The following is a 22,078-nucleotide window of genomic DNA, read 5'->3' as shown; positions in this document are numbered from 1 at the left end:
TGTTTATAAATGGGTGTGTATATAAATGTCTGTAGTAAGAGTACCTTTAAGAAATGGGTGTTTACTACTGCAGTGATATCAAGGAGTGGGTGGAGCTGGGCTGTCTGCCAGCGTTTTACTTTCATTTTAGGCTGCTTGCTGCAGGGTGTGTTTTAGTTTTGTTTTCAGAGCTGGATAGCTGCAGTCACAGCCAGAAGGTGTATTAGAGTCTCTCTCTGTAATCTAAAGACTGTAAATCGATCCTGGTGATTTAAAACTATTAACAGTCGTGACTTTAACCTGATGTGTTTCTGGTAAAAGGTGTTTTAAGCCTTATGGATGTTAAAAGGAAAGCTTAAAGAATTACTTAGTGTTGTATTCTTTGGGGGTTGTATTTGAATTGATGGTTGCTAAGATATTCTTTGATTTTTTCAAAAAGGTTAACTTGAGTTCATAGAATAAACATTGTTTTGCTTTAAAAAATACTTTTCCATTTCTGCTCTACCACACCTGTAGAGTGGGCCGTGTGCTCCCCATACCACAATGTATTAAAAGTTGTGGGTCAGGTGAACTCCATGATACACTTTGGGGTTCTCTAAAATCTGGCCCATAACAGCACCCTCTAACTAACTCTCTGGAGGGAGACTTCCAACTGGAGAAAGACAAAAATAGATCTAAATAACAAAATACCAAAACCCCATTTAAAGGAAGCAAAACAATGTATTGCCACATTGTTGTTAATAAAACACAAGTTGGGCGCGTTGTAATTTGTTGATTTGGCCCTGGCAATGAGCCATGTTGTTGGGGGTTCATGTTTATTCTTGTTTTCTCTGTTCTTGTTGGGGTTGGAGTTCTTATAGTTCTGGATTAGGAGTTTTATACAGAGAACGGAACCCCACATAGTATAAAACTCCTAATCAAAAAGTACAAGAACTCAACCCCAACAAGAACAGAGAAAACAAGAATAAACATGAAACCCCAACAACGTGGCTCATCGACAGAGCCAAAAAAACAAATTACAACGTGCCCAATTTGTGTTTTTTTAACAAAAGAGTCCACCTCTCCCAGCACATCGAAGAAATTGTCTTTTTCTTCAAATGTTACTCTGAGACGAGCCGGGTAGACCAAACCAAAGCACACTCCACTATTGTACAGGGCAGGACCGTCTCGGTAGGACCGTCATCTTAACCGTCTGCACCCTCCCAGCCAGCGACAGCGGTAGCGCATCCCATCTCCGAAACTCGCCCCTCATCTGCTCAACCAACCGGGGCAAGTTCAACTTGTGTAACCGGCCCCACTCGCGTGCCACTCGTATCCCTAGGTACCTAAAACTGTCCCCCACTACCTAAAACTGTCCGCCACTAACCTAAACGGTAACTCCCCCCCCCCCCCCCCCGCCGACCCTCCTGTTTCCTTGCCTGGACTACAAACATCTCGCTCTTTGTCATATTCAGTTTATATCCTGAAAACCAACCAAATTCCCCCAAAGTCGCCATGATTTCAACCATCCTTGCCCCTGGATCCGTTACATATAAGAGCAGGTCATCCACGTACAGCGAGACCCTATGTTCCACCACCCCCCGAACCAGCCCCTTGAAGCTCTCAGAGCAATTGCCAGCGGCTCTATAGCTAACGCAAACAGCAGTGGGGAGAGGGGGCATCCCTGCCTTGTTCCCTGGTGCAGTCTAAAATAGTCCGAGGTCGCCCTATTCGTCCTTACAGTAGCCTCCGGGGCCTGGTACAACAGCATAACCCAGTCGATAAAGCCCCTGCCGAACCCAAATCGTCCCAACACCTCCCATAGATAGTCCCACTCCACCCGGTCGAACGTCTTCTCCACATCCATGGCCACAACTACTTCAACCTCCCTACTCTCCAGGGGCATCATAATCACGTTGAGCAGCCTTCTTATATTGGCCACCAACTACCTGCCCTTGACAAACCTGGTTTGATCCTCCATAATCACATCCGGCACACAATCTTCAATCTTGGAGGCCAAAACTTTGGCCAGCAGCTTGGCGTCCACATTAAGCAGTGAGATCGGCCTCTATGACCCTCATAGCTCCAGGTTCTTGTCCCGCTTCAATATTAACAAAATAGTGGCCTGTGACATCGTCGGGGGCAGCACCCTTCTATCCCTCGCCTCATTAAAAACCTTGACCAGCAACGGCCCTAATATCCCCAAGAATTTCTTGTACAATTCCACCGGATACCCATCCGGCCCCAGGGCTTTACCCGACTGCATTGCCTTCAAGCCCTCGACTATTTCTTCGGCCCTAATCGGGGCCCCCAGCACATCCACCAACTCCCTGCCCACCCTTGGGAAGGTCAGTCCATCCAAAAAGCGTCTCATCCCCTCGGGCCCCATGGGGGGTTCCGAGCGATAGAGTCTATTGTAAAAGTCCCTGATTGCCCTGTTTAGCCCAGCCGACTCCCCTACCAAATTCCCATCCCCATCAACTACCCTCTCTGTTTCCCTGGCTGCCTCACTCTTCCTAAGCTGCTGTGCCAGCATTCTGCTGGCCTTCTCCCCATGTTCGTAAACTGCACCCCTCGCCTTTCTCAGCTGCTCCACTGCCTTGCCTGTGGACAACACCCCGAACTCAGCCTGCAGCCTCCGACGTTCCCTTAACAGCTCCACCCCCGGGGTCGCCACACCCCTCCTATCTATCTGTAGGATCTCCTTAACCAGTCGATCCGTCTCTGCCCTACCCATCCTGTTCCTATGAGCCCGGATCAAAATCAGCTCCCCTCTCACCACTGCTTCCAGCGCCTCCCAGACCACCGCTGCTGAGACTTCCGCTGTGTCATTGATCTGCAGGTAGTTCTGCATGCACTTCCCCAGCCTCTCGCACACCGCCTCGTCTACCAATAAGCCCACGTCCAATCTCCATTGCGGACACTGGAAGCTCTCCTCATTAACCTGCAGTTCCACTCAGTGTTGGGCATGATCCGAAATAGTGATGGCCGCCGAATACCTCATGTCCACCACCCCCGCCAGCAAATCTCTGCTCAAAATGAAAAAATCAATCCGGGAATAAACCTTATGCACATGCGAATAAAAAGAAAATTCCCTCCCCGTCGGCTGCCTAAACCTCCATGGGTCAACCCCCCCCCCCCATCTGCTCCATGAACCCTAACAGTTTCTTCGCCATTGCTGGTACCCTCCCCGTTTTTGAACACGACCGGTCCAGGCCAGGGTCGATGACCGTATTAAAATCCCCTCCCATCACCAGCTTGTGCGAGTCCAGGTCAGGTATCTTCCCCAGTACCCTCTTTATGAATTCTACGTCATCCCAGTTTGGCGCATACACGTTAACCATGGCTACCTTCCTTCCTCCAGCTTGCCGCTCACCATGCCATAATGGCCCCCCCCATCTGAGACTATACTGCCCACCTGAAATTGCGCCCGCTTATTGATTAAAATCACCTCCCCTCTAGTCTTGGTGTCCAGCCCTGAATGAAAGACCTGACTGACCCAACCCTTCCTTAGCCTGACTTGATCTGCCACTTTCAGGTGTGTCTCCTGAAATCACCACGTCCGGCTTCAGAGCCCTCAGATGCGCGAACACATGTGCCCTCTTGACCGGCCCATTCAACCCTCCAACATTCCAGGTGATCAGCCTAGTTGGGGGGCACTGCACCCCCCCCCACCCCCCCCCCCCCCCCGTCCGCCGGTCAGCCATCCCCTTTCCTGGGCCCACCTCCAGCCCATGTGCCAGGCCTCCACAGGCCTGTCTCCTGGCAGCCCCCACCCCCAACCTCCTCTCTGTCCCAAAACCTAAGTCCCTCCCTCGTCAGCAGAGTAACTCCCCCCCACCAGCAACACCACTTTGTAACCTAACCCATGCCATATATTGAACATATACACAGCCCCCACTGTGCTTCCATAGACTCGTTCACCCAGCTAGCCTGGTGGCCCTCGCCTCCGGCGCCAATAAGTCTCCCACCTATTGTTCCCTACTCCCCTCCCCCTCCCCCCCCCGCCCATCGAAACCACTTCTCTCATCAAACCAACCCCAAACAATCTCCCAATTACTACAGAAGACAACCCAAAACGAAAAACCCACAAAGAACCCCCCCCAATAGTGCAAATCAAAGTAATAAAAAGTAAAAAGCCCCCACCAGCCACCCCCACCAACACACCGAAAACCCATAGAACCGAATAACTTATACTTCCCCCATCTTCACCCAAACTTAAAAGCAGAAGAAAAACGACAATCAAAACATATAACCGTCGACAAAAGCAGAGTTAAGTGAGTTTTTAAAATCAACTTAACTCTGCGAGCCTGGGTCCCACCTCTTGTGGACGTGATTCAGGTGGTGACGCCTTAAGAGATCTCGTTCGATCTTGTGAGGCGTAACGACTGACCGGAATCCTAAAAGAGGCCACTCTCGGGATCTACCGGCCGCATCCCTTTCCGATTTTGGTGGGATGCAGCTGGTAAATCACGCCCATTGTGTGCAGCTTAGGGAGATTAGGAAGTCAGTGGGAGGAGCCAGGGGTTAAAGCAGTCAGTTCAGTTTTAGTTTTTGGCTGGAAGGTGAGCTAAGAAGGTTTTCTGAGGAAATACAGCCAGAGATTCTGCATTATTCTGGCAGGGGGGCGGTCAGGTCTCTTTATTTAAAGCAGTCTTCAAAGATCTCTCTTTCTCAAAGTGGAGTATTAAAGACATCTCTGTCCATCAAGTATTCCTGAGTGTTAACTGTATTTAAAAGTGGATTGGGTTCTGAGATTGTTCTGTTGTTTGAGTGGAAGTAAAGTTAGCAGTTAAGGGTTATTGTGTCGCTGCATTGTTTAGCATTGCTTAAAGGGTAATTGTAAAGCATTTTCTTGTGTGATGTTCAAGATACTTCAATTGTGTATTAGGAATTAAGTTTGTTTATCCCTATTTTGCATGAAATCACTCCTGGAATGAAGTATCCTTGCCTCGCAGTCTTAAAAAATTAAAATAAGTATTGGGGTGTCTGTTCAGTATCCTAGCTATTGTTGGGATCTGGTCTGGGATAATAATAACTACTAAGTATATTTTAATTCTAACAATATTACCATGTTCTTTGTTGTCTATATTTGATTATGACTTACTTTTCTTAATTCTGTTTCATTTCTTTTTTTGCTAAATTTAAATCTAATTTTGATGTTATCCCTCACCCGCTCCTTTTACCCTCTCTCCTATATTTCCAAGGTAAATCTTCCTCATTCCATGAGTTAAGTTCTGTTCAAATGTTTTGGATTTAGATAGAGTTTAAATGGAATAGGAGCTGTGCTCCCAGGATTCTAATAATCTTCATCTTTTTTCTTTACAGGAGTCAGTATGACATCTGTGTCCAGTGTAGGGATTTGCCGCACCCTGTTAATTTCCCTAATCATTTTGGGCTGTTTTTTAGCCATGGTGTTGCTGTATGTCAAACCGTCTAACAGCTGGATTTATGCTCCATTAGAATCTGCCACATTAAAACTAGGTGTGAAAAACCCCTTTGTGACAAGTGCTGAAGAGAATGAAACTATTGTGCTCATTTGGTTTTGGCCTTTTGGTCAGCTATTTAAACTCAATTCTTGTGCATCTGAGTTTAACATCCATAAATGCCACTTAACTGCGGATAGAAACCTCTATGACAAATCCGATGCTGTCCTTTTCCATCACCGAGACATGAGTGGAGACTTGTCCAATCTGCCCAAACAGCCTCGGCCAACATTTCAGAAATGGGTTTGGATGAACCTGGAGTCACCTACCCACTCTCCAAAAAAAACTGGACTCGACCATTTCTTCAACCTGACCTTGACTTATCGACAAGGTTCAGATATCGTAGTGCCTTATGGGTCTCTGATAATAAACAAAGTTCCATTAGATTTTAAACTGCCTAAGAAAAGCAATCTGGTGTGTTGGGTTGTAAGCCATTGGAACACTAATCATGCCAGAGTGAAGTTCTACAATGAATTCCGCAACTATATTAATATCAGCACTTACGGTCAAGCCTTTGGGGAACGCCTAAGCGATAACAACTTGATGCCTACCATATCTAGTTGTAAGTTCTACCTTTCCTTTGAGAATTCAGTACATGAAGATTACATAACTGAAAAGCTCTACAATGCTTTGCTTGCTGGTACCGTGCCTGTGGTCCTGGGGACATCCAGAAAAAACTATGAAAATTACATTCCAGCCGATTCTTTCATTCATGTGGATGATTTCCACTCAGCTGAAGAGCTTGCGGGTTACCTGCACAAACTGGACGGGAATGAAGATTTGTACATGACCTACTTCAAATGGAGGAAACACTACTCAGTACGGTCAGTTCGTTTCTGGGATGAACACGCATGTAGCGTGTGTGAGAACATAAAACGGTATCAAAAATATAGATCATGTTCCAATTTGGAGAAATGGTTTTGGGGCTGAACTCTAAAACAAATCTCTGTTGAATATCATGGATCATCAGCAAAATCTATTGAATTCAATTGACTTCTTGCTCCAAAACAAAATATTTTCACTTCCTCTTTTAAGCTTTGTTTAACCAAAAAGAACTCAACAGCTCTTTCCTGCTGATGTGAGAATTCGTCATGCTCTGAAACTGCAGCAGTGGAATTCTGGGCATCAAATTCTCATTTTAAATTGAATTGCGCTGGAAAATGTGATTGCATTCCAATGTGAATTATTTTATTTGAAAGAAATTTCAAGTTGCCTTCCCCCTTTCATTGATCATCGCCATGAGCAGAAAAAAATATCAGAGAAAAAGAAATCACCTTTACTAGGAATTATGGAGAACATATCCTGAAACAGATGGTATAGCCATTCTGTATATTTTAACAGGAGAAAGATTGTTCGTCTTATATGGTAGTTTCAAGAAAATAACTTTGAATAATTTATAAACACTGTATATTCCATCCATATTGAGTAAAGTGCCAATGATTTTTTTCAGAATTTATAATCTTACATGAGACTGGAGCTCAAACCTTGGCTATTGTCATTACTTTATATACAAAGTGGATGAGGTGACCTGGGATCCAACACAGTTATTCTGTGATTTGACAGGTAGTAAGAAAATTGACAGGCAGCTGAAAATTAACAAATTGTCTACCATTTATTGCAGGCACTTTGACTTCATATCTGTTTATCGAATAGCCAGCAGAGGTGTAATGGGCTCAAATTTAATAACTGCCATCATGTCCAAGCAGCAGTTAGAATGGAGACTTTTAATACCTTACCCACCACAAGTTTGCTGACAGAAGCTTGAAATTTCAGACTATCATCTTTAGAAATGCAGACCAGGTTCTGAAGACATTACAGGGGCTCACACAAACTGCCATTTTAAACTGAGGCCCGAACAAGGCCGCATTGGTGGCCTCTATACCTGTCAAAACCTGTCATGAACCACTGTCAGAGCCAATAGAGGACCAAAGTATATTTGTTCTAAAGATTTTTTAGTTTACACGTAAGTCAAGAGGAGCAGCAATGCTCTTCTGGCCCCCATACAGAAACCCCAGGGCATCACAATAGCACAGTGGGTAGCACTGCTGCTTCACAGCACCAGGGTCACAGGTTCGATTCCCAACTTGGGTCACTGTCTGTGTGGAAACTGCATGTTCTCCTTGTGTCTGAGTGGGTTTCCTCTGGGTGCTCCAGTTTCCTCCCACTAGTCCCGAAAGACGTGCTGCTAGGTGAATTGGATATTCTGAATTCTCCCTCTGTGTACCCAAACAGGCGCTGGAATGTGGTGACTAGGGACTTTTCACAGTAACTTCAATGCAGTGTTAATGTGAGCCTACTTGTGACAATAAAGATTATTAGATTATTAGAAAATGCTCCAGATAATCTCCCTACTCTCCTGTTAAGCATTCCCTTCAGTTTGGGCAAGGAGGTGATGTGTTAGTTTTTCTCACATTTTTTCACCTCATAGGTGGCTGCAACAACTTGGGGTTTAGAGGGAGCACTTTAAACAATTTTAGGGTTGTGAATTTCAGTAATAAACACAAAATTTAAATTCAATGAAAGGGTAATGTTTATTCACACAACACCCCAAAATGTAAGTGCAACAAAATACACTCACCCCCTCGTGCAGACAGACATGTACACAAAATGGATAATAGAGATAAAGCATGCACTTAGATTATTAGCAACAGTAAATCACATGTCCAAGTTTGAATCCATTAAATATGCAATGCCGAATTTTCTGGCTGGCGGGGGCCATTTGAAGTGTCGCTGGGGAATGCTTTACCACCCACTCCAGCAGATCCGACTCCAGCAAATCATGCTCCAATAAGCATTAATTGGCAGAAGGTGGGATCTCCACCCATTCGTGGGAGGAAGTTCCACTTTGGATTTATGCCAGCCACTTAGAGGTTCAGCTGCCTGGAATCCCTTCCATAAACTCCTCTCACGTTGCCACTGCATCTTTCTTTTCTTTAAGACCATCCTTAAAATCACCACTTTCACCATGGTTTTGTCACTCAGCTTAGTATCACATCCTGATTCAGGAATTTTTTTTTCTGTTTATTTGAAGAACCTTGGGATTTTTTTGACACTTCAGACACTATTTCCCACCGATCTTTAAATGGTCCACCATCATGTCCGTCCCTCCTGCAACGATTGCCACTTTGGGCGGGACTGGAAATTTACCCCTACATAAATGCAAGCTGTTGTTCTTCTTGTCAAACAAATGACTCTGATGACCTATCATTCCTCTTCAACAAAAAATATCTCCTATTTTTTGGGCCAGAGATACTGTTCAGCTGCTGTTTACTAGCTGTGGCATAGCAATTGGAGGTAAGGCCTACAGTTGTCATGAGAAGTGCTCCCTTGAAATGATTTTTGTGAATTACAAATACCTTTGCACTTCAAGCCCATAGCTTGTTCTGAAATGGATTAATGTAATGTGTTTTCTACAACATTGACATAAAATTGCACTGGAACTGCTGGACTGCAGGCTAAACCGAGTTTGAACCCTTTGAAACTGAAAATGGGCTTATTCTATAGCATTTTGCAGTCTGTCCTCTGTGCTTTATTTAGCAAGATAGCTGCAAGCATTGACTTAATGTAATAAGTGGATTAAATTAAATATATTTTATTTTATTTTAATCAGTTTCTGTCCACATTTGAAATGTTCATGAATCTTGCGCGTTTGGCAGGAATTCTGTTGCTCCTGGTGACTAGCAAAGGTTTTCACCTCAGTGGCGTGTTGTCATCTTCACTCACCTTTGTACTATTATTGGATATATATATTTTTACATTTATGATCATTTTAAGCACTGGGTTTCTAAACAATCGCACTGAAATAATCAGCTACTCAAAATTAAATCTCTGTATTTTTAAAAAATGTGATCACAACACAATGGAATTTATTCTCGCTAAATGTTCTGGGGGAGTAAAAGCTGTATTTTCCCTAAAAGTGATTAATATGATCAAACAATTTAACTTTTTGTAATACATAAAAAGAGATATAAATATTTGTATGTTGGCTACTGAATAAAGGTTCAGCTATTGTACACTTGGGTGACAAGATCACTGATTAAATCTATGAATGGTATTTACTCCATCCACTGTTTTGTAAGTCTCAAACACTTTCTTGATGCTGTAAGAAATAATACTGGATTTTACAGTAATTATTTTATTTAGGTAATGACTTTATATTATTTTGTTTCTATGTGGCTGTATTTCTTTTTTTTGATTATTTCTGCTGTTTTTCTCCATGGGTACTGTTGAAGGTATTTGTTTTATTTTACTAAACTGAAATTTTAACTAACAAATAAAGAGCATTTCCTTCAATTGTACACAGTGGAATATCTACCCCATTGTCATAAATTACATCTACGTCATGCAAGGGGCGGAATTCTCTGGCCTTGTTACACTCTCGTTCGAGCAAAACGAGGCCAGTGAATATCAGGAGAGGGAGAAATTGAGAACCGCGCCAGCGGCAAACAGTTTGCGATGCAACCGGCCCGCTCCAGTAGGCGAAATCAGGATCTCGCCGTAGCGTGTCAAGAAAACAATTATCGCCACTTATACACTATTTCAATTCAATAAACGAGAGCCACCCCATATCCAACGGCCTCCCGTTATTCAGCAGCCTTGCCAGCAAATGCTCCTGCTGGTGCCGATTAGTACTCCTTATTAAAAACGTGAACCTGACAGAAGGGCTTCTGTGAGGAGCCACGGAGGTGAGTAGCCATCTTTGCTCACATGCAAAGAGCCATGGGGCGCTGGGCTTGCCACCCCAGTGCTTGGCGAGGTGTGGGGGATCTTCCGCAGTGGCGGGCTGCCATGGGCGGGTGGCGGGGGAGGCAACCGGGGGGCAACCACGCGCAGCACCACTATGCCAAACCCTAGATCATGTGCAGCCACTCCAGGGGCAACTCCTGTCCCTGCCTGTCTGCCCAACTGACCACCCCACCGACTGCCGAGCCCTCTGGCCGTGCGGCTGAAGGCAATTGCTAATAGTGAATTGGCAATTGTGGTTAAGTGAGCACTTCACATAACCATAGTGGAGACCTATGGGTGGGCGGGCCATGTAGCATGTGGAAGTCATTGCCTAGCATCCCAAACACACCTTGTTGCATGGACACTGTGTTTGAACGCTGCGAGAGGCAACACCACACACACACACAGCAGCCAACATCCAAACACCCAGGGGTTGGGACACAGCTCCAGGGACATGTCCATGGCCGGAGGATGGGCGGGTGCTACGGAAAGGGGAAGATGCTTGGAGAGATGGGCCAAATGTTCGGAGGTCGTGCCGTATTGCGGAAGAAAGTGACAGAGGTGTCATTCAGGTTGTGCACAAGGGTGTTTATTGTGTTTTATGATTCCCCACCCAATGATGCTGCCCCTCCCCCACCCCCGGCCCTCTCACCCCCTACCAATCCCCCCCACCCCTCCCCCGTTGCCCTCAATGATTCTCGATGTTCTTTGTCTTCCTAGCTCTATCATTACATCTAGTTGTGTCCCCAGGATGCACATCTGAGGTGAAGGCAGCCAGCTGCTTACCTCGCCCCATGGCCTTTGATGCCCCTGGCGGGCTTCCTCTCGGGGCTCTGAGGCCAGAAGGCCCCGGCTTACTTGTCGGCGGCACATGAACAGCAGTACCACCCTGTCCTGTGTGCTGATTGTGAGACCTCATCAGAGTGGTGGAACTCTGGGGAGCTATGCCACTCCATGGGACGGTCTGGGTCGGCACCTGAAGCCCCCTCCTCCTGCTCAGTGCCCATAGAGCTGTGGTATTCACCTTGGGGTGGAGGGGCAGCTGGTTCGAGCCATGCTGCCACTGCATCATCTGGCTCTTCCAGCCCTTGCAGCTCCCCATAGTCTGCACCATTGTGTCAATGCCCTCTGCGATGCTCCTCAGTGACTGGGACATGGTCTGCAGTGCCTCAGCAATGCCCATCTGCGACTGGGACAAGCTCTGCAGCGCATGGCCATGCCCATCTGACAGCGGGACATGTCCCGCACAACCTCATCAAGGTCAGTCTAGTACTGAGTCACATCGCACAGCGAGTCGGACATTCTGCCGAGACCCTCAGCCATAGCCGTCATCCACTGCTCGACGCCGTGGATATCTTCACTAATGGTGCCGACGTCATGCATCAGGCTCTCCACTGCGGTCGCCAACTTTCCTGTGTTGGCCTCAGTGTCATGCATTGCCGTAATCATACCGTAATCATAAAGCACCCGTCTTTGCTGGGACTCCCCCAACCAGCTATGGATCTGCAGGAGTGACGCTGACATCTCCCTCCGAATGTCCCGGCTGCACCCTAACATCTCCATCAGCTCCGTGATTTCCTCTTCCACTGGGTCCTGGGATCCAGCAGACATCTGACTGCTGTCTCGCCTGGAGGTTCTTGCCTCATCTGATGTACATCCTCAGCAGCAACATGGTGCTTACCAGATTGTGCCCCAGAAGCCTGACCACTAATATTTCCCACCGAGGTGTGAGTATCTGGCTGGTGGATGACAGCTGTGACGCGACTATATGGTGGCATCCTCGGCACTCTCCTCCGAGGTGGTCTCACGGGAGGCTAGCCCCCCAGGACCTTTGGGGGAACAGGACATCCCTCCTGTCCCCCACAGCATCTAGCAGCCTCCCCAAATCTTGGGGCTGGTCTCCTTGGCGCCATTGGTGTGAGCTGGCTGGGCTTGACTGAACAAGTGGTTCTTAAGTGCTGCTCGACCTTGTTAGGAGGTGGTGGTAGGGGGGCTGGCGAGCATGGTGCCAATGAATCGGCTGGCAAGCCTTCATTTGCAGCGAGAAGACCGTGAAGCCTCAGTAAGTGGATCATTTAACTTTGAATAGCGTTGCCGGTCTCGCCAGGCCGAGTGCCAGGAAGCTCGCGGCAGTTCCCGCTCGCTACCACACTTAAACGTTTTTCCAGACAATCGCGTCCAAGATATTGTATTAGATGTATGGAATTAACTTTATAATGTGGCCTGTGAACAAGGAAGTTGTCTGACTTTTAGACCTGTCATGACTTTATGTTCACTGTTGTGAAATTGTTTGGTGCCTTTTTGGCTCCTTGAAACCTCTGGAAGCAAAATGTATTTCCCAAACTCTGACATTAATGGTCATATTTTCTCTTTCCATCAGAAATAGACTTTTATTTATTATCAGAATTTGCAATCTACTGATGATTACAATTTCTGAGATTACAAGGTTTGATAACAGAACAATCCCAATCTAGAACATTCCAGTAATTTCAATTTAAATATAAAAATAACATAGCAAAGATGAAATTTAGGGCACGGCCTAACGGCCACATCACTTTGGGTATGAATCTGCGTGGGCCGGGGAGAGGCCGAAATTGGGAATCGCACTGGACACCTGTCAGTTTCCGACCTAACCGGCCCACTCCCGTTGGCGGGTTCCGGATCCCACCTTAATGAGACGAGAAACCAATAATCACCGATTAAGGCCAAACTCGATCCCAATAACGGGACTGACCTCCTATCTAACAGCCACCCATGATCTAACCGGCTACAAAGTGAGCGGACACCAATTAAAATATGTACAGCTGGCAGAATGGCTGCTGAGGGGATCTGTGGAGGTGCGCAGCTATCTTCGAAACAGGCATGCATCCCAGGGGCACGGGCACCAGAGCTGCTGCCCCAGTGCTGAGGGCAAGGGGGCGTGGAGGGGTGGAAGGATAGGCCTGGTAGGGAGGGTGGGTTATTATCAGTGGAGGGTTGACCTGGGCTGGGAGGGGCTCGCAGCCATGGGTCCAAAGGATGGTTATGTGAGCTGGCTGAGTTGTGTGATTGAATACATCCGCCTTCACAGACATGTGAAATCAGCACGTGTGGGCAGGCATTTAATTAAAATAGAGAGAAAGGAATGACAGTTTTTTGTGGTCAGTGGTGTGAAGGGATTTAAGACAAATATGTGCAGAGTCACAAAACAGTCAGAATCCCATTTGCAGATCTTTCTAAACAGTTCCAATGGTCAATTGTATTCAATTGGAACAGAATTTCGGATAGGACCATATAAATTTGCCTCCGAGCCTATGTGCAATTTCACCTCGGTCATTTAATGAGAGTTGGTGACTCACTCCCTTAACCAATAGATAAATAAATCGATTAACTACGATATTTGAGATCTTGCCAATCCTGCCCTTCAATACAGAAGTTGCCTCCCATGCTTTTACAATTTAGTAGGTTAATCAAACGCCACCTTAAACACCCTTCACTCTAACGGCCAGCTTTATCACATTTGCAGACAGAATGCTGAGCACAAATTAGGTAAGGATTTTAAGCTATGAATCCATTCTGTTCTCACCTACAGTGGTTGGTACGCGGTCACTTCCCCTGAATTGCATTCACTCTAGCATGATCTGATCAATGTACGTCCATCAGCTCCTATGACCCCGGAAATAATTATTACAGTGCACTGAAATTACTTCTTTAAAATAATTAAAGGGGCAAAATTGATGAACATGGATCTGGTGCAATAAGCTAGAATTCCTAACTGTCAAATCTGTCCTCATTGTAATTGTTTAAGGAGAGGACTGAATTGACGTTTTAGAACAAAGAACAAAGAAAAGTACAGCACAGGAACAGTCCCTTCGGCCCTTCAAGCCTGCACCGACCAGTTGGATTTTCCCTGCAGGCTTCTGAATGCTGCTGTTGGGAAACTCCGCCCTAGCGGCTGGTGGGCGCAATGAGCAGCAATTCGATCCTGCTTCCACGGCCCTTCTGACAACCGCCCGTGACCCACCTGCGGGTCGCAACCTCCACTTTGAAAACCCCTGGTCTAGCATCCCAATCAGACTGTGAGGCCTGGACTCTGGGGCTCAACACTACGATGGAAGCAGCCTAGCCAGGTCAACATTGCCAAAGGGTGGTGGAGGTCTCTTCAGTGGCATAGCTCTGTGCTGCCTGGGGTTTGCTCAGAGGGGTTTAGCTGCTGCACCCCCTGTTGGTGGGAAGCTGTTGGGCATGTCCAGGCAAATCAGTTGTTGGGCAGCCAGTTGTGGCATGAAGCTCATGGGGCATCATTTAAAAAATATATATTTTATTCCAAGCATCATCAAATTATCACAGACAAAAGGCATAACTATATAATACAAACAGTTTGTAATTTTTATTTTGACGAAGTAACAGCAACAACCCTAAATCCACTACCTACCTAGAGAAATCAAGGCCTGCGCCAGTGTGGCTGGCAACACCCTCCCTCAGCAGAGAGTCATTGAACGTTCCCAGTATGTGCGCCACTGACAGGGCCGTGAACTGTTTGTAGAATTTCACCAGAAAACCATCCGGCCTCAGTGCCTTCCCCAATTGTATGGAACCATTACAGTCCATATCTTCCTCCAACCTCAACAGTGCCTCCAGCTCCTCCCATTTCACCCTTTCCCCCACAGGGGAGACCAATCTGGCCAAGAATTGCTCCATCTTCGAGCTATCCTCCAGCGGTTCAGACTTCTACAGCCCTCGATAAAAATCCTCAAAACCTCCATTAATCATTTCCAGGGCAGTAACTAGCTCTCCCCCTCATTTTTCACCTGGGCCATCTCCCATGTGGCTGCCTGCCATCTCAGTTGGTGAGCAAATAATCGACTGGCTGTATCCCCCATCCTCATAAAATGTCCCTCGCGAACGGCAAAGCTGGCTCACCGCATTCCCCGTCGATTCAAGCTCAAACATAATTTGTAGCCTCTTTCTCTCTGCCGTAGGGGCCGTGGAGTACTCTGATCCACCTCCAAGATTAAGTCCACCAGCACCTGCATTTTCAGCCCTGCCAGCATTATCATTGTGTGCCTTGTCCAATATTATTTTCCCTCTGACCACCACCTTCGACGCTTCCCAGACATGGAAGGCGAGACCTGCCTGTTGTAGTTGGAATCCACGTAGTTCTCTTTGGCCCTAGCCACCTCTTCAGAAATCCCGTTGCCTATCAGGAGTGATGTGTCCAAACTCCATGGGGGGCACAGGGCTTGGTCCATCTCCAAATGCATATCCACATAGCGTGGAGCATAGTCCGGTATTACAATCGCCGAGTATCCAGTTCCCAACACCCCTGGGAATAACGGCTTTCCCACTATGAAGAAATGTGTTCTGGAATTGACCCGGTGCACGTCTCTCTTTCTCTCTCTCCTTCCTCCCCCAACACCACCACCGCCGCTGCCGCCATCCGTTCCATGAACAGTCAACTCCCTAGCCATCCCAGAAGTAACCAGAGACCTTGGACTTGACATGTCCATCCTCGCGTCTAATACACAATTGAAATCTACCCCCAATAATCAACTGGTATGAGTCCAGATCGGGGATGGCCGCCAACACCCTTTTGATAAAATCTGCGTTGTCCCAATTTGGTGCATAAATGTTCGCTGTGGGGCATCATTAAGTGCCCTATTTAACATTAGATACCGGTGAGGTCAGTCATCAGGAAAAACCCAGCAATTCCTGCTCACTACCACACTTTAAAACATTTCCGTTACTTTGCGCCCTTAGTGTTTGAAACATTAAAATCAACTAATGTTAAACTACGAGCAGAAGATTGCAATGAAGAAATAGGAGCTAATTACAACGCACAAGTTACCAGCGTATTCTACTGTTTCTTTTAAGTGTTTGCTAAAGCTCAGTAAGGAAGTAGCATAAGGCATGTATGGTGCAAACGAATAATATTTTACTTTTAAAATATATGCCATGAGACAGAAATTGAATATAGTTCAGTTATGAGGGTGCACGATGCTTCATGGGTATGATCAAACCAAATTTGTTCAAAATGTGATGGCAAGCCGGAATTGCCGTCAGTTTACCGACAGCTGCCCTGGCAAGGCCATCACCGGTATCTAATGCTAATTTCTCTACTTAACAAGACCCCACAGACCTCACTCCACAAATGACTGTCACACTGGCTGGTTTGCCAGCCCCCACTAACGAGGGGGGACAGTACTTAAACCGATCCCGGAGAGCAGCCAAGCCACCAAGGAGACCAGCTTCAGGTTTCGGAGATGCAGACCTGGCCAGACTGTTGGACACGGTGGAGTCGAGCCAGCACACCATGTTCACCCAAGGGGCTCGGCGGGTCAACCACAGGGCAGCCAGTGTCGCCTGGGAGGAAGTGGCAGGGGCCATCAGCACGATAAGTGTCACCAGGAGGACTGCCACCCAGTGCCGCGAAAAGCTAAATGGCCTCCACCGGACTGCACAGGTGAGTTTGCATCGGCCCCCGGCACCGGTCTTGCCTGTCATAACCCCACCCGGCCAACGACTTTGCATCACCTCCTCCGCTCAGTATAATGCCACAACCCTCCACCCATGCTCAGCAGTGGTGCCCATGCCATCCCCCCTCCCCCCAGGTGCATGAAGTGTCTGAATCCCAGCAGAAGAAGCTGGCTCATAACAGACGGGAGAGGGCCCAGGTGGGAGGCGCAGTACTGGACATCAGCGTCCTCATCCCCTACGAGGAACAGGCCCTGAAGGTTGAGGGACTTGTCCGGGACAGGTAGGTCAATTACGTTGAGATTAGCTAGCTTGGCAGAGGTGAGAAACCACCGATTCCCATCCAAATGACAGGTCACATGTGTGTTGTTCATACTAGCATGTTGATCCTTTCCCTGGCACACCCCCCCCCCCTCCATTGACCACATGTCCATTCTCCCATAGGACCTCCATCTGATGCCGCCGGCCAACCGGGGTGGTTTCCTCCCATGCCTCCCAAGGGAACACCTCAGAGGAGAGCTGTGAGGATACCACCATAATAGTCGCGGCTATCATCCCCACCCTTCACCAGCTCAGTGACACAATCCTAGGTGGGCGAAAGCAGTAGACAGGCTTCTGGAACACATTCTGGTGAGCACCGCACAGTTGCAGATGCACATTAGGTGGAGGCAGGAACATCCAGGTGAGACAGCAGTTAGAGGTCTGCTCGATCCCAGGACCCAGTTGGGTCCCAGCCAGATGTAAGTCTGTTGACCAGGTTTACCTGGAGCTGATGCAATGGATAGAGTGCGGCTGAGCGATTTAGAGGGGAATGTCAGCCACAACATGTCCACAGCCGATTGGAGGAATCCTGAAGGCGAAGGGAACAGGAGATAGCACCGGCACAGAGGCCAACTGGCAGTGCTAACACAGGACCATCACCCTGGAGTGATCTAACACAGACCTTGGGAGAGTGGAAACAGGGTGATTGTGGCAAGAGGGTGATTGTGGCAGAGGGTGAGAGGGTTCGGTGGATGTGGGCGGGGAAGGGGAAAGTTGCAGCAGGTCAGGTGAGGGATGGGGACACAGGTATGGTGGGAAGGGGTGAAGAGATGGGATGACGGACATAGAATCATAGAATTTACAGTGCACAACATAGGACAGAGGCCATTAGGCCCATCGAGTCTGCACCGGCCCATACAAAGAGCACCCTACTGAAGCCCACATATCTACCCTATCCCCGTAACCCAGTAACCCCCACTTAACATTTTTTGAACACTAAGGGCAATTTTAGCATAGCCAATCCACCTAACCCACACTATTTGGACTGTGGAAGAAATACTGGAGCACCCGGAGGAAAGCCACGCAGACACGGGGAGAACGTGCAGACTCTGCACAGACAGTGACGCAGTGGGGAATCGAATCTGGGACCCTGGAGCTGTGAAGCAACTGTGCTAACCACTATGCTACCGTGCTGCCCACATCTTATGTGAGGCGGTCAAGGATGAGGGCCTCACTGGCTCTCCTTGCCACCGTTGTATGTCCTTCATCCTCCAGCTGGTCCTGCGGAACTTCCCCGGGCTCGTCCTCCATTTCCACCTGGTCCAGCGCCTCCTTGTCCTCCTTGGAGGTAACTGCATGTTCCTTCTCCTCCTCCTCCTCCATCTCCAGCACATTGCCCCATTTCTGTGGAGGGTTGTGGAGGGCACAGCAGACCACCAGAAAGCGGGCAACCCTCCGGGGAGGGGAGGGGGGTGGCTGTACAGCACAGCACCACTGGAGCAGTCGGGGCATCAGAACCGCATTATGAGGAGTAAGCTGCGCTGCTCAATCACAGCCCAGGTGGCCACATGGGATGCGTTATATTGTGTCTCCGCGTCAGTCACCAGTCTCCGTACTGGCGTCATCAGCCAGGTCTTCAGCGGGTACCTCTTATCCCCTCCAAAGCCACACGGTCACCCTAGGAGATCCCGCAGAGAAGAGGGGGATCTTCAACTGCCCCAGGATGTTGTGGACTCTCCCTGGGAAGTGTGTACACACGTGCATGATCTGCATGTGGTGGTCATACAGAAGTTTGACATTCAGGGTGTGGAACCCCATCCTGTTAAAGAAATGCAGTCCCTAATGCCCTGGTGCATGGAAGGCAACATACGTGCCATCTATTACCCCCTGGACCTGGGGCATCCCGGCGATGGTGGAGAATCCTGTTGGGCTTGGTCCAGGTCAAAGTTTATATAGTTAGCTGTCTGGGCAAAAAGGGCCTCCGTTACTTCACTTGTGGGCTGTTGGTTGAGAAATGCCACACAAGTCCCTGCTCAAGCCCTGGAATGATCCCAAAGCTTAAAATTTCAGAGCTGCGTTGACCATGACGGCAAACGGGAGCAGTTGTCCTCCTCCTATATTTGATTTGATTTGATTTATTGTCACATGTACCGAAGTACAGTGAAAAGTATTTTTCTGCGGCCGAGGGAACGTACACAGTACGTACATACTAAACAAAAAGAGTAATCAACAGAGAACATTGACAAATGGTACATCGACAAACAGTGATTGGTTACAGTGCAGAACAAGGGGCCAAACAAAGCAAATACATGAGCAAGAGCAGCATAGGGCGTCGTGAATAGTGTTCTTACAGGGAACAGATCAGTCCGAGGGGGAGTCGTTGAGGAGTCTTGTAGCTGTGGGGAAGAAGCTGTTCCTGTGTCTGGATGTGCGGGTCTTCAGACTTCTGCACCTTCTGCCTGATGGAAGATTCTGGAAGAAGGCAATGCCTGGGTGGGAGGGGTCTCTGATAATGCTGTCTGCCTTCCGGAGGCAGCGGGAAGTGTATACAGAATCAATGTGGGGGTGGCAAGCTTGTGTGATGCAGTTTCTTGCGATCTTGGACTGAGCAGTTGCCATGCCAGCCTGTGATGCAGCCGGATAGGATGCTCTCTATGGCACATCTGTAGAAGTTTGTGAGAGTCGATGCAGACATGCCAAATTTCTTTAGCTTCCGTAGGAAGTAGAGATGTTGTTGGGCTTTGTTGACTGTTGCATCAATGTGAGTGGACAAGGACAGACTGTTGGTACTGGTGACCCCCAGGAACCTAAAACTATCGACCATCTCCACTTCAGAGCCATTGATGCAGACGGGAGTGTGTGCCGTGCTATGCTTCCTGAAGTCGATCATCAGTTCCTTGGTCTTTCCGCCATTTAGAGAGAGGTTGTTTTCGGTACACCATGAAATCAAGTGATTTATCTCCCTCCTGTAGTCTGATTCGTCATTGTTTGAGATACGGTCCACCACAGTCGTATCATCTGCAAACTTATAGATTGACTTTGAGTTAAATCTTGCCACACGGTCATGTGTGTGATGTGCCATCAACGAACACGAGACAAGTAGTGAATGTAACTGAGGCTTTAATAAACTAAACAGAAAACCTCCTGGCCTTGGATCCATAACTGAGGCAGCGGCGGAGACCAGCCACCTTTATACCAAGCCCCAGTTCCAGCTGAGTACCCGCAAGGCACGCAGGAATTCTGCTAGTGATTCCCCCGGGCGTTGTCGTCTCGTGGCAAGAAGGTGCCTAGCATACACCTTGTTTACAGACTTCACATATTGTCCCTTCAGCAGCATTATCGCCTCCGTATACGAGGGGGCATCCCTGATGAGAAGGAAAACTTGCGGGCTCACCCGTGCGTTGAGGATCTGCTTCTTTTGGAGATCGGTGAAGTGTTCGGTGGAGGATCCGAGGTACGCTTCGAAGCAGCATAGCCAGTGCTCGAATGTTGCAGTGGCGTCAGCTGCCTGTGGGTCCAGCTCCAGGTGATCCGGCTTGAGCAATGAATTCATCTTAGTAGTTTAGTTTATTAAATTGATGTGCCATCAATGAACACATGACGAGTGGTGAACATAACTGAGACTTTAAGAAACTAAATAGAAAGCCGCCTGGCCTCGGATCCCGAACGTGGGCAGCGGCGGAGACCAGCCACCTTTATAGCGAGCCCAAGGGGAGGCGGAGCCAGCAGGCAGTGGTTTACCACATTACATATAATACAGTGGCAGTTTACCACAATACACATATTATATACGACAGTGGTTTGGAGCCAGCAGGGACAAGCCCAGGCATGTAACAATACAACAGTACAATGCAATATAGTGGTTTACCATAGTGTGTATAGGGAGCATAGTAGAGAACTGAGCACACACCCTTGCGGGGCCCCGGTGTTGATGACTATTGTGGTGGAGGTGCTGTTGCCTATCCTGACAGTTTGCGGTCTGCTGGTGAAGAAGTCAAGGATCCAGCTGCACAGGGAGGGGTCAAGTCCAAGATTGCAGGGTTTGGTTATTAATCTTGTCGGGATAATGGCGTTGAAGGCGGAGCTGTAGTGCTGCAGTCTTACATAGGTGTCCTTGTTGTCGAGGTGTTCGAGTGTTGTTTGGAGAGCCAGGGAGATAGCGTCTGCTTTGAACCGGTTGCGGTGCAAACTGCAGTGGATTGAGACAGTTTAGAAGGCTGGCAGTGATCCGTCTTAAGACTCGCCGCTCGAAACATTTCATGATAATAGACGTCAAGGCCACTGGTCGGTCGTCGTTGAGGCAGGCTACCTTGTTCTTCTACCTTGTTCCTCACACATGGTGCGAAGTCCACAAAGACATGGCAAGGGTGCCACACCATCCCCTTTTTGAGGCAGGGCCTCCTGCGGCACACGTCCGTTATCTGTTCGAATGACCAGCGACGCCTGTACACCTTGGGCCATTGTCAGCCTCCTCCTCTGAATCCCTCCCTGGTCTGATGAGTGGCTGGGCCCTCAGGGTGTGGGGCGGGGCCCTTAACATGGGCCACCATCTCTAACTTTTGTCAGTACTGCTGCCTCCTCTGACATTTGGCCACCTGGCCTGCCAGCAGCACCATGATGGCAACTTCTGTGGGGTTCAAGGTATCCATTTCGTGCAATATCTGCAAGGGATTGATAAGGGTGAGAAACAGTCACTCAGCGATAGCTTTTACCCGGTACACTCCAGTTCCCCAGCCTACCCCTTACATCCTCAGGGTGCTATGAAACACAGCCTGCACACACATTTCTGGATGCAGCGGGTGCCCCCAGGCATCAAAGCCGAGCCCCTGTAACCCAGACACCCACTGTCATGATATTCAAACATGCATCATAACACATACATAATGATAGACAGAGCAACGGACCAATTAGCACACATAACACGACAGCCAAACACAGACAAGAGCAGACACAGTATAAAACAAGAAACACAACACTTCCCGGGCAGTCCATCTGGAGACGGCACAGGACCTCAAAGCAAGACACTCACACCGTCACAACATGCTGAGTACCAAGTCTGATGTATAAATAGTTAGATGGAATAAAACTGCGTTGTACCAATCGCAACCATGTTGGTTCGTCTGTACCTCAGAGCACCCAACACTTCATCATACCAGGAGTGAATCGATACCTACCAGCAAATCTGCCATCCTGAG

General features: G+C 48.0%; 1 protein-coding gene across 6 annotated transcripts in view; it reads left to right on the top strand.

The window, feature by feature from the left end:
* LOC140410838 (4-galactosyl-N-acetylglucosaminide 3-alpha-L-fucosyltransferase 9-like) overlaps positions 1–9,457 on the top strand; it is a 48,195-nt gene extending 38,738 nt beyond the window's left edge. For all 6 annotated transcript variants that reach the window (XM_072499539.1, XM_072499537.1, XM_072499538.1 and 3 more), the window contains one exon: positions 5,287–9,457. In XM_072499539.1, coding sequence (XP_072355640.1) covers positions 5,295–6,374 — 1,080 coding nt within the window. In that variant the 5' untranslated portion in view covers positions 5,287–5,294 and the 3' untranslated portion in view covers positions 6,375–9,457. The remainder of the gene's footprint in view (positions 1–5,286) is intronic.
* The last annotated feature ends 12,621 nt before the right edge of the window (positions 9,458–22,078 follow it).

Source organism: Scyliorhinus torazame, chromosome 4 (genome assembly GCF_047496885.1).
Source record: "Scyliorhinus torazame isolate Kashiwa2021f chromosome 4, sScyTor2.1, whole genome shotgun sequence".
NCBI classification, from domain to species: Eukaryota; Metazoa; Chordata; class Chondrichthyes; order Carcharhiniformes; family Scyliorhinidae; genus Scyliorhinus; species Scyliorhinus torazame.
Note: the sequence above shows the minus strand (reverse complement) of the source record. Positions and strands in the feature narration are given on the sequence as shown.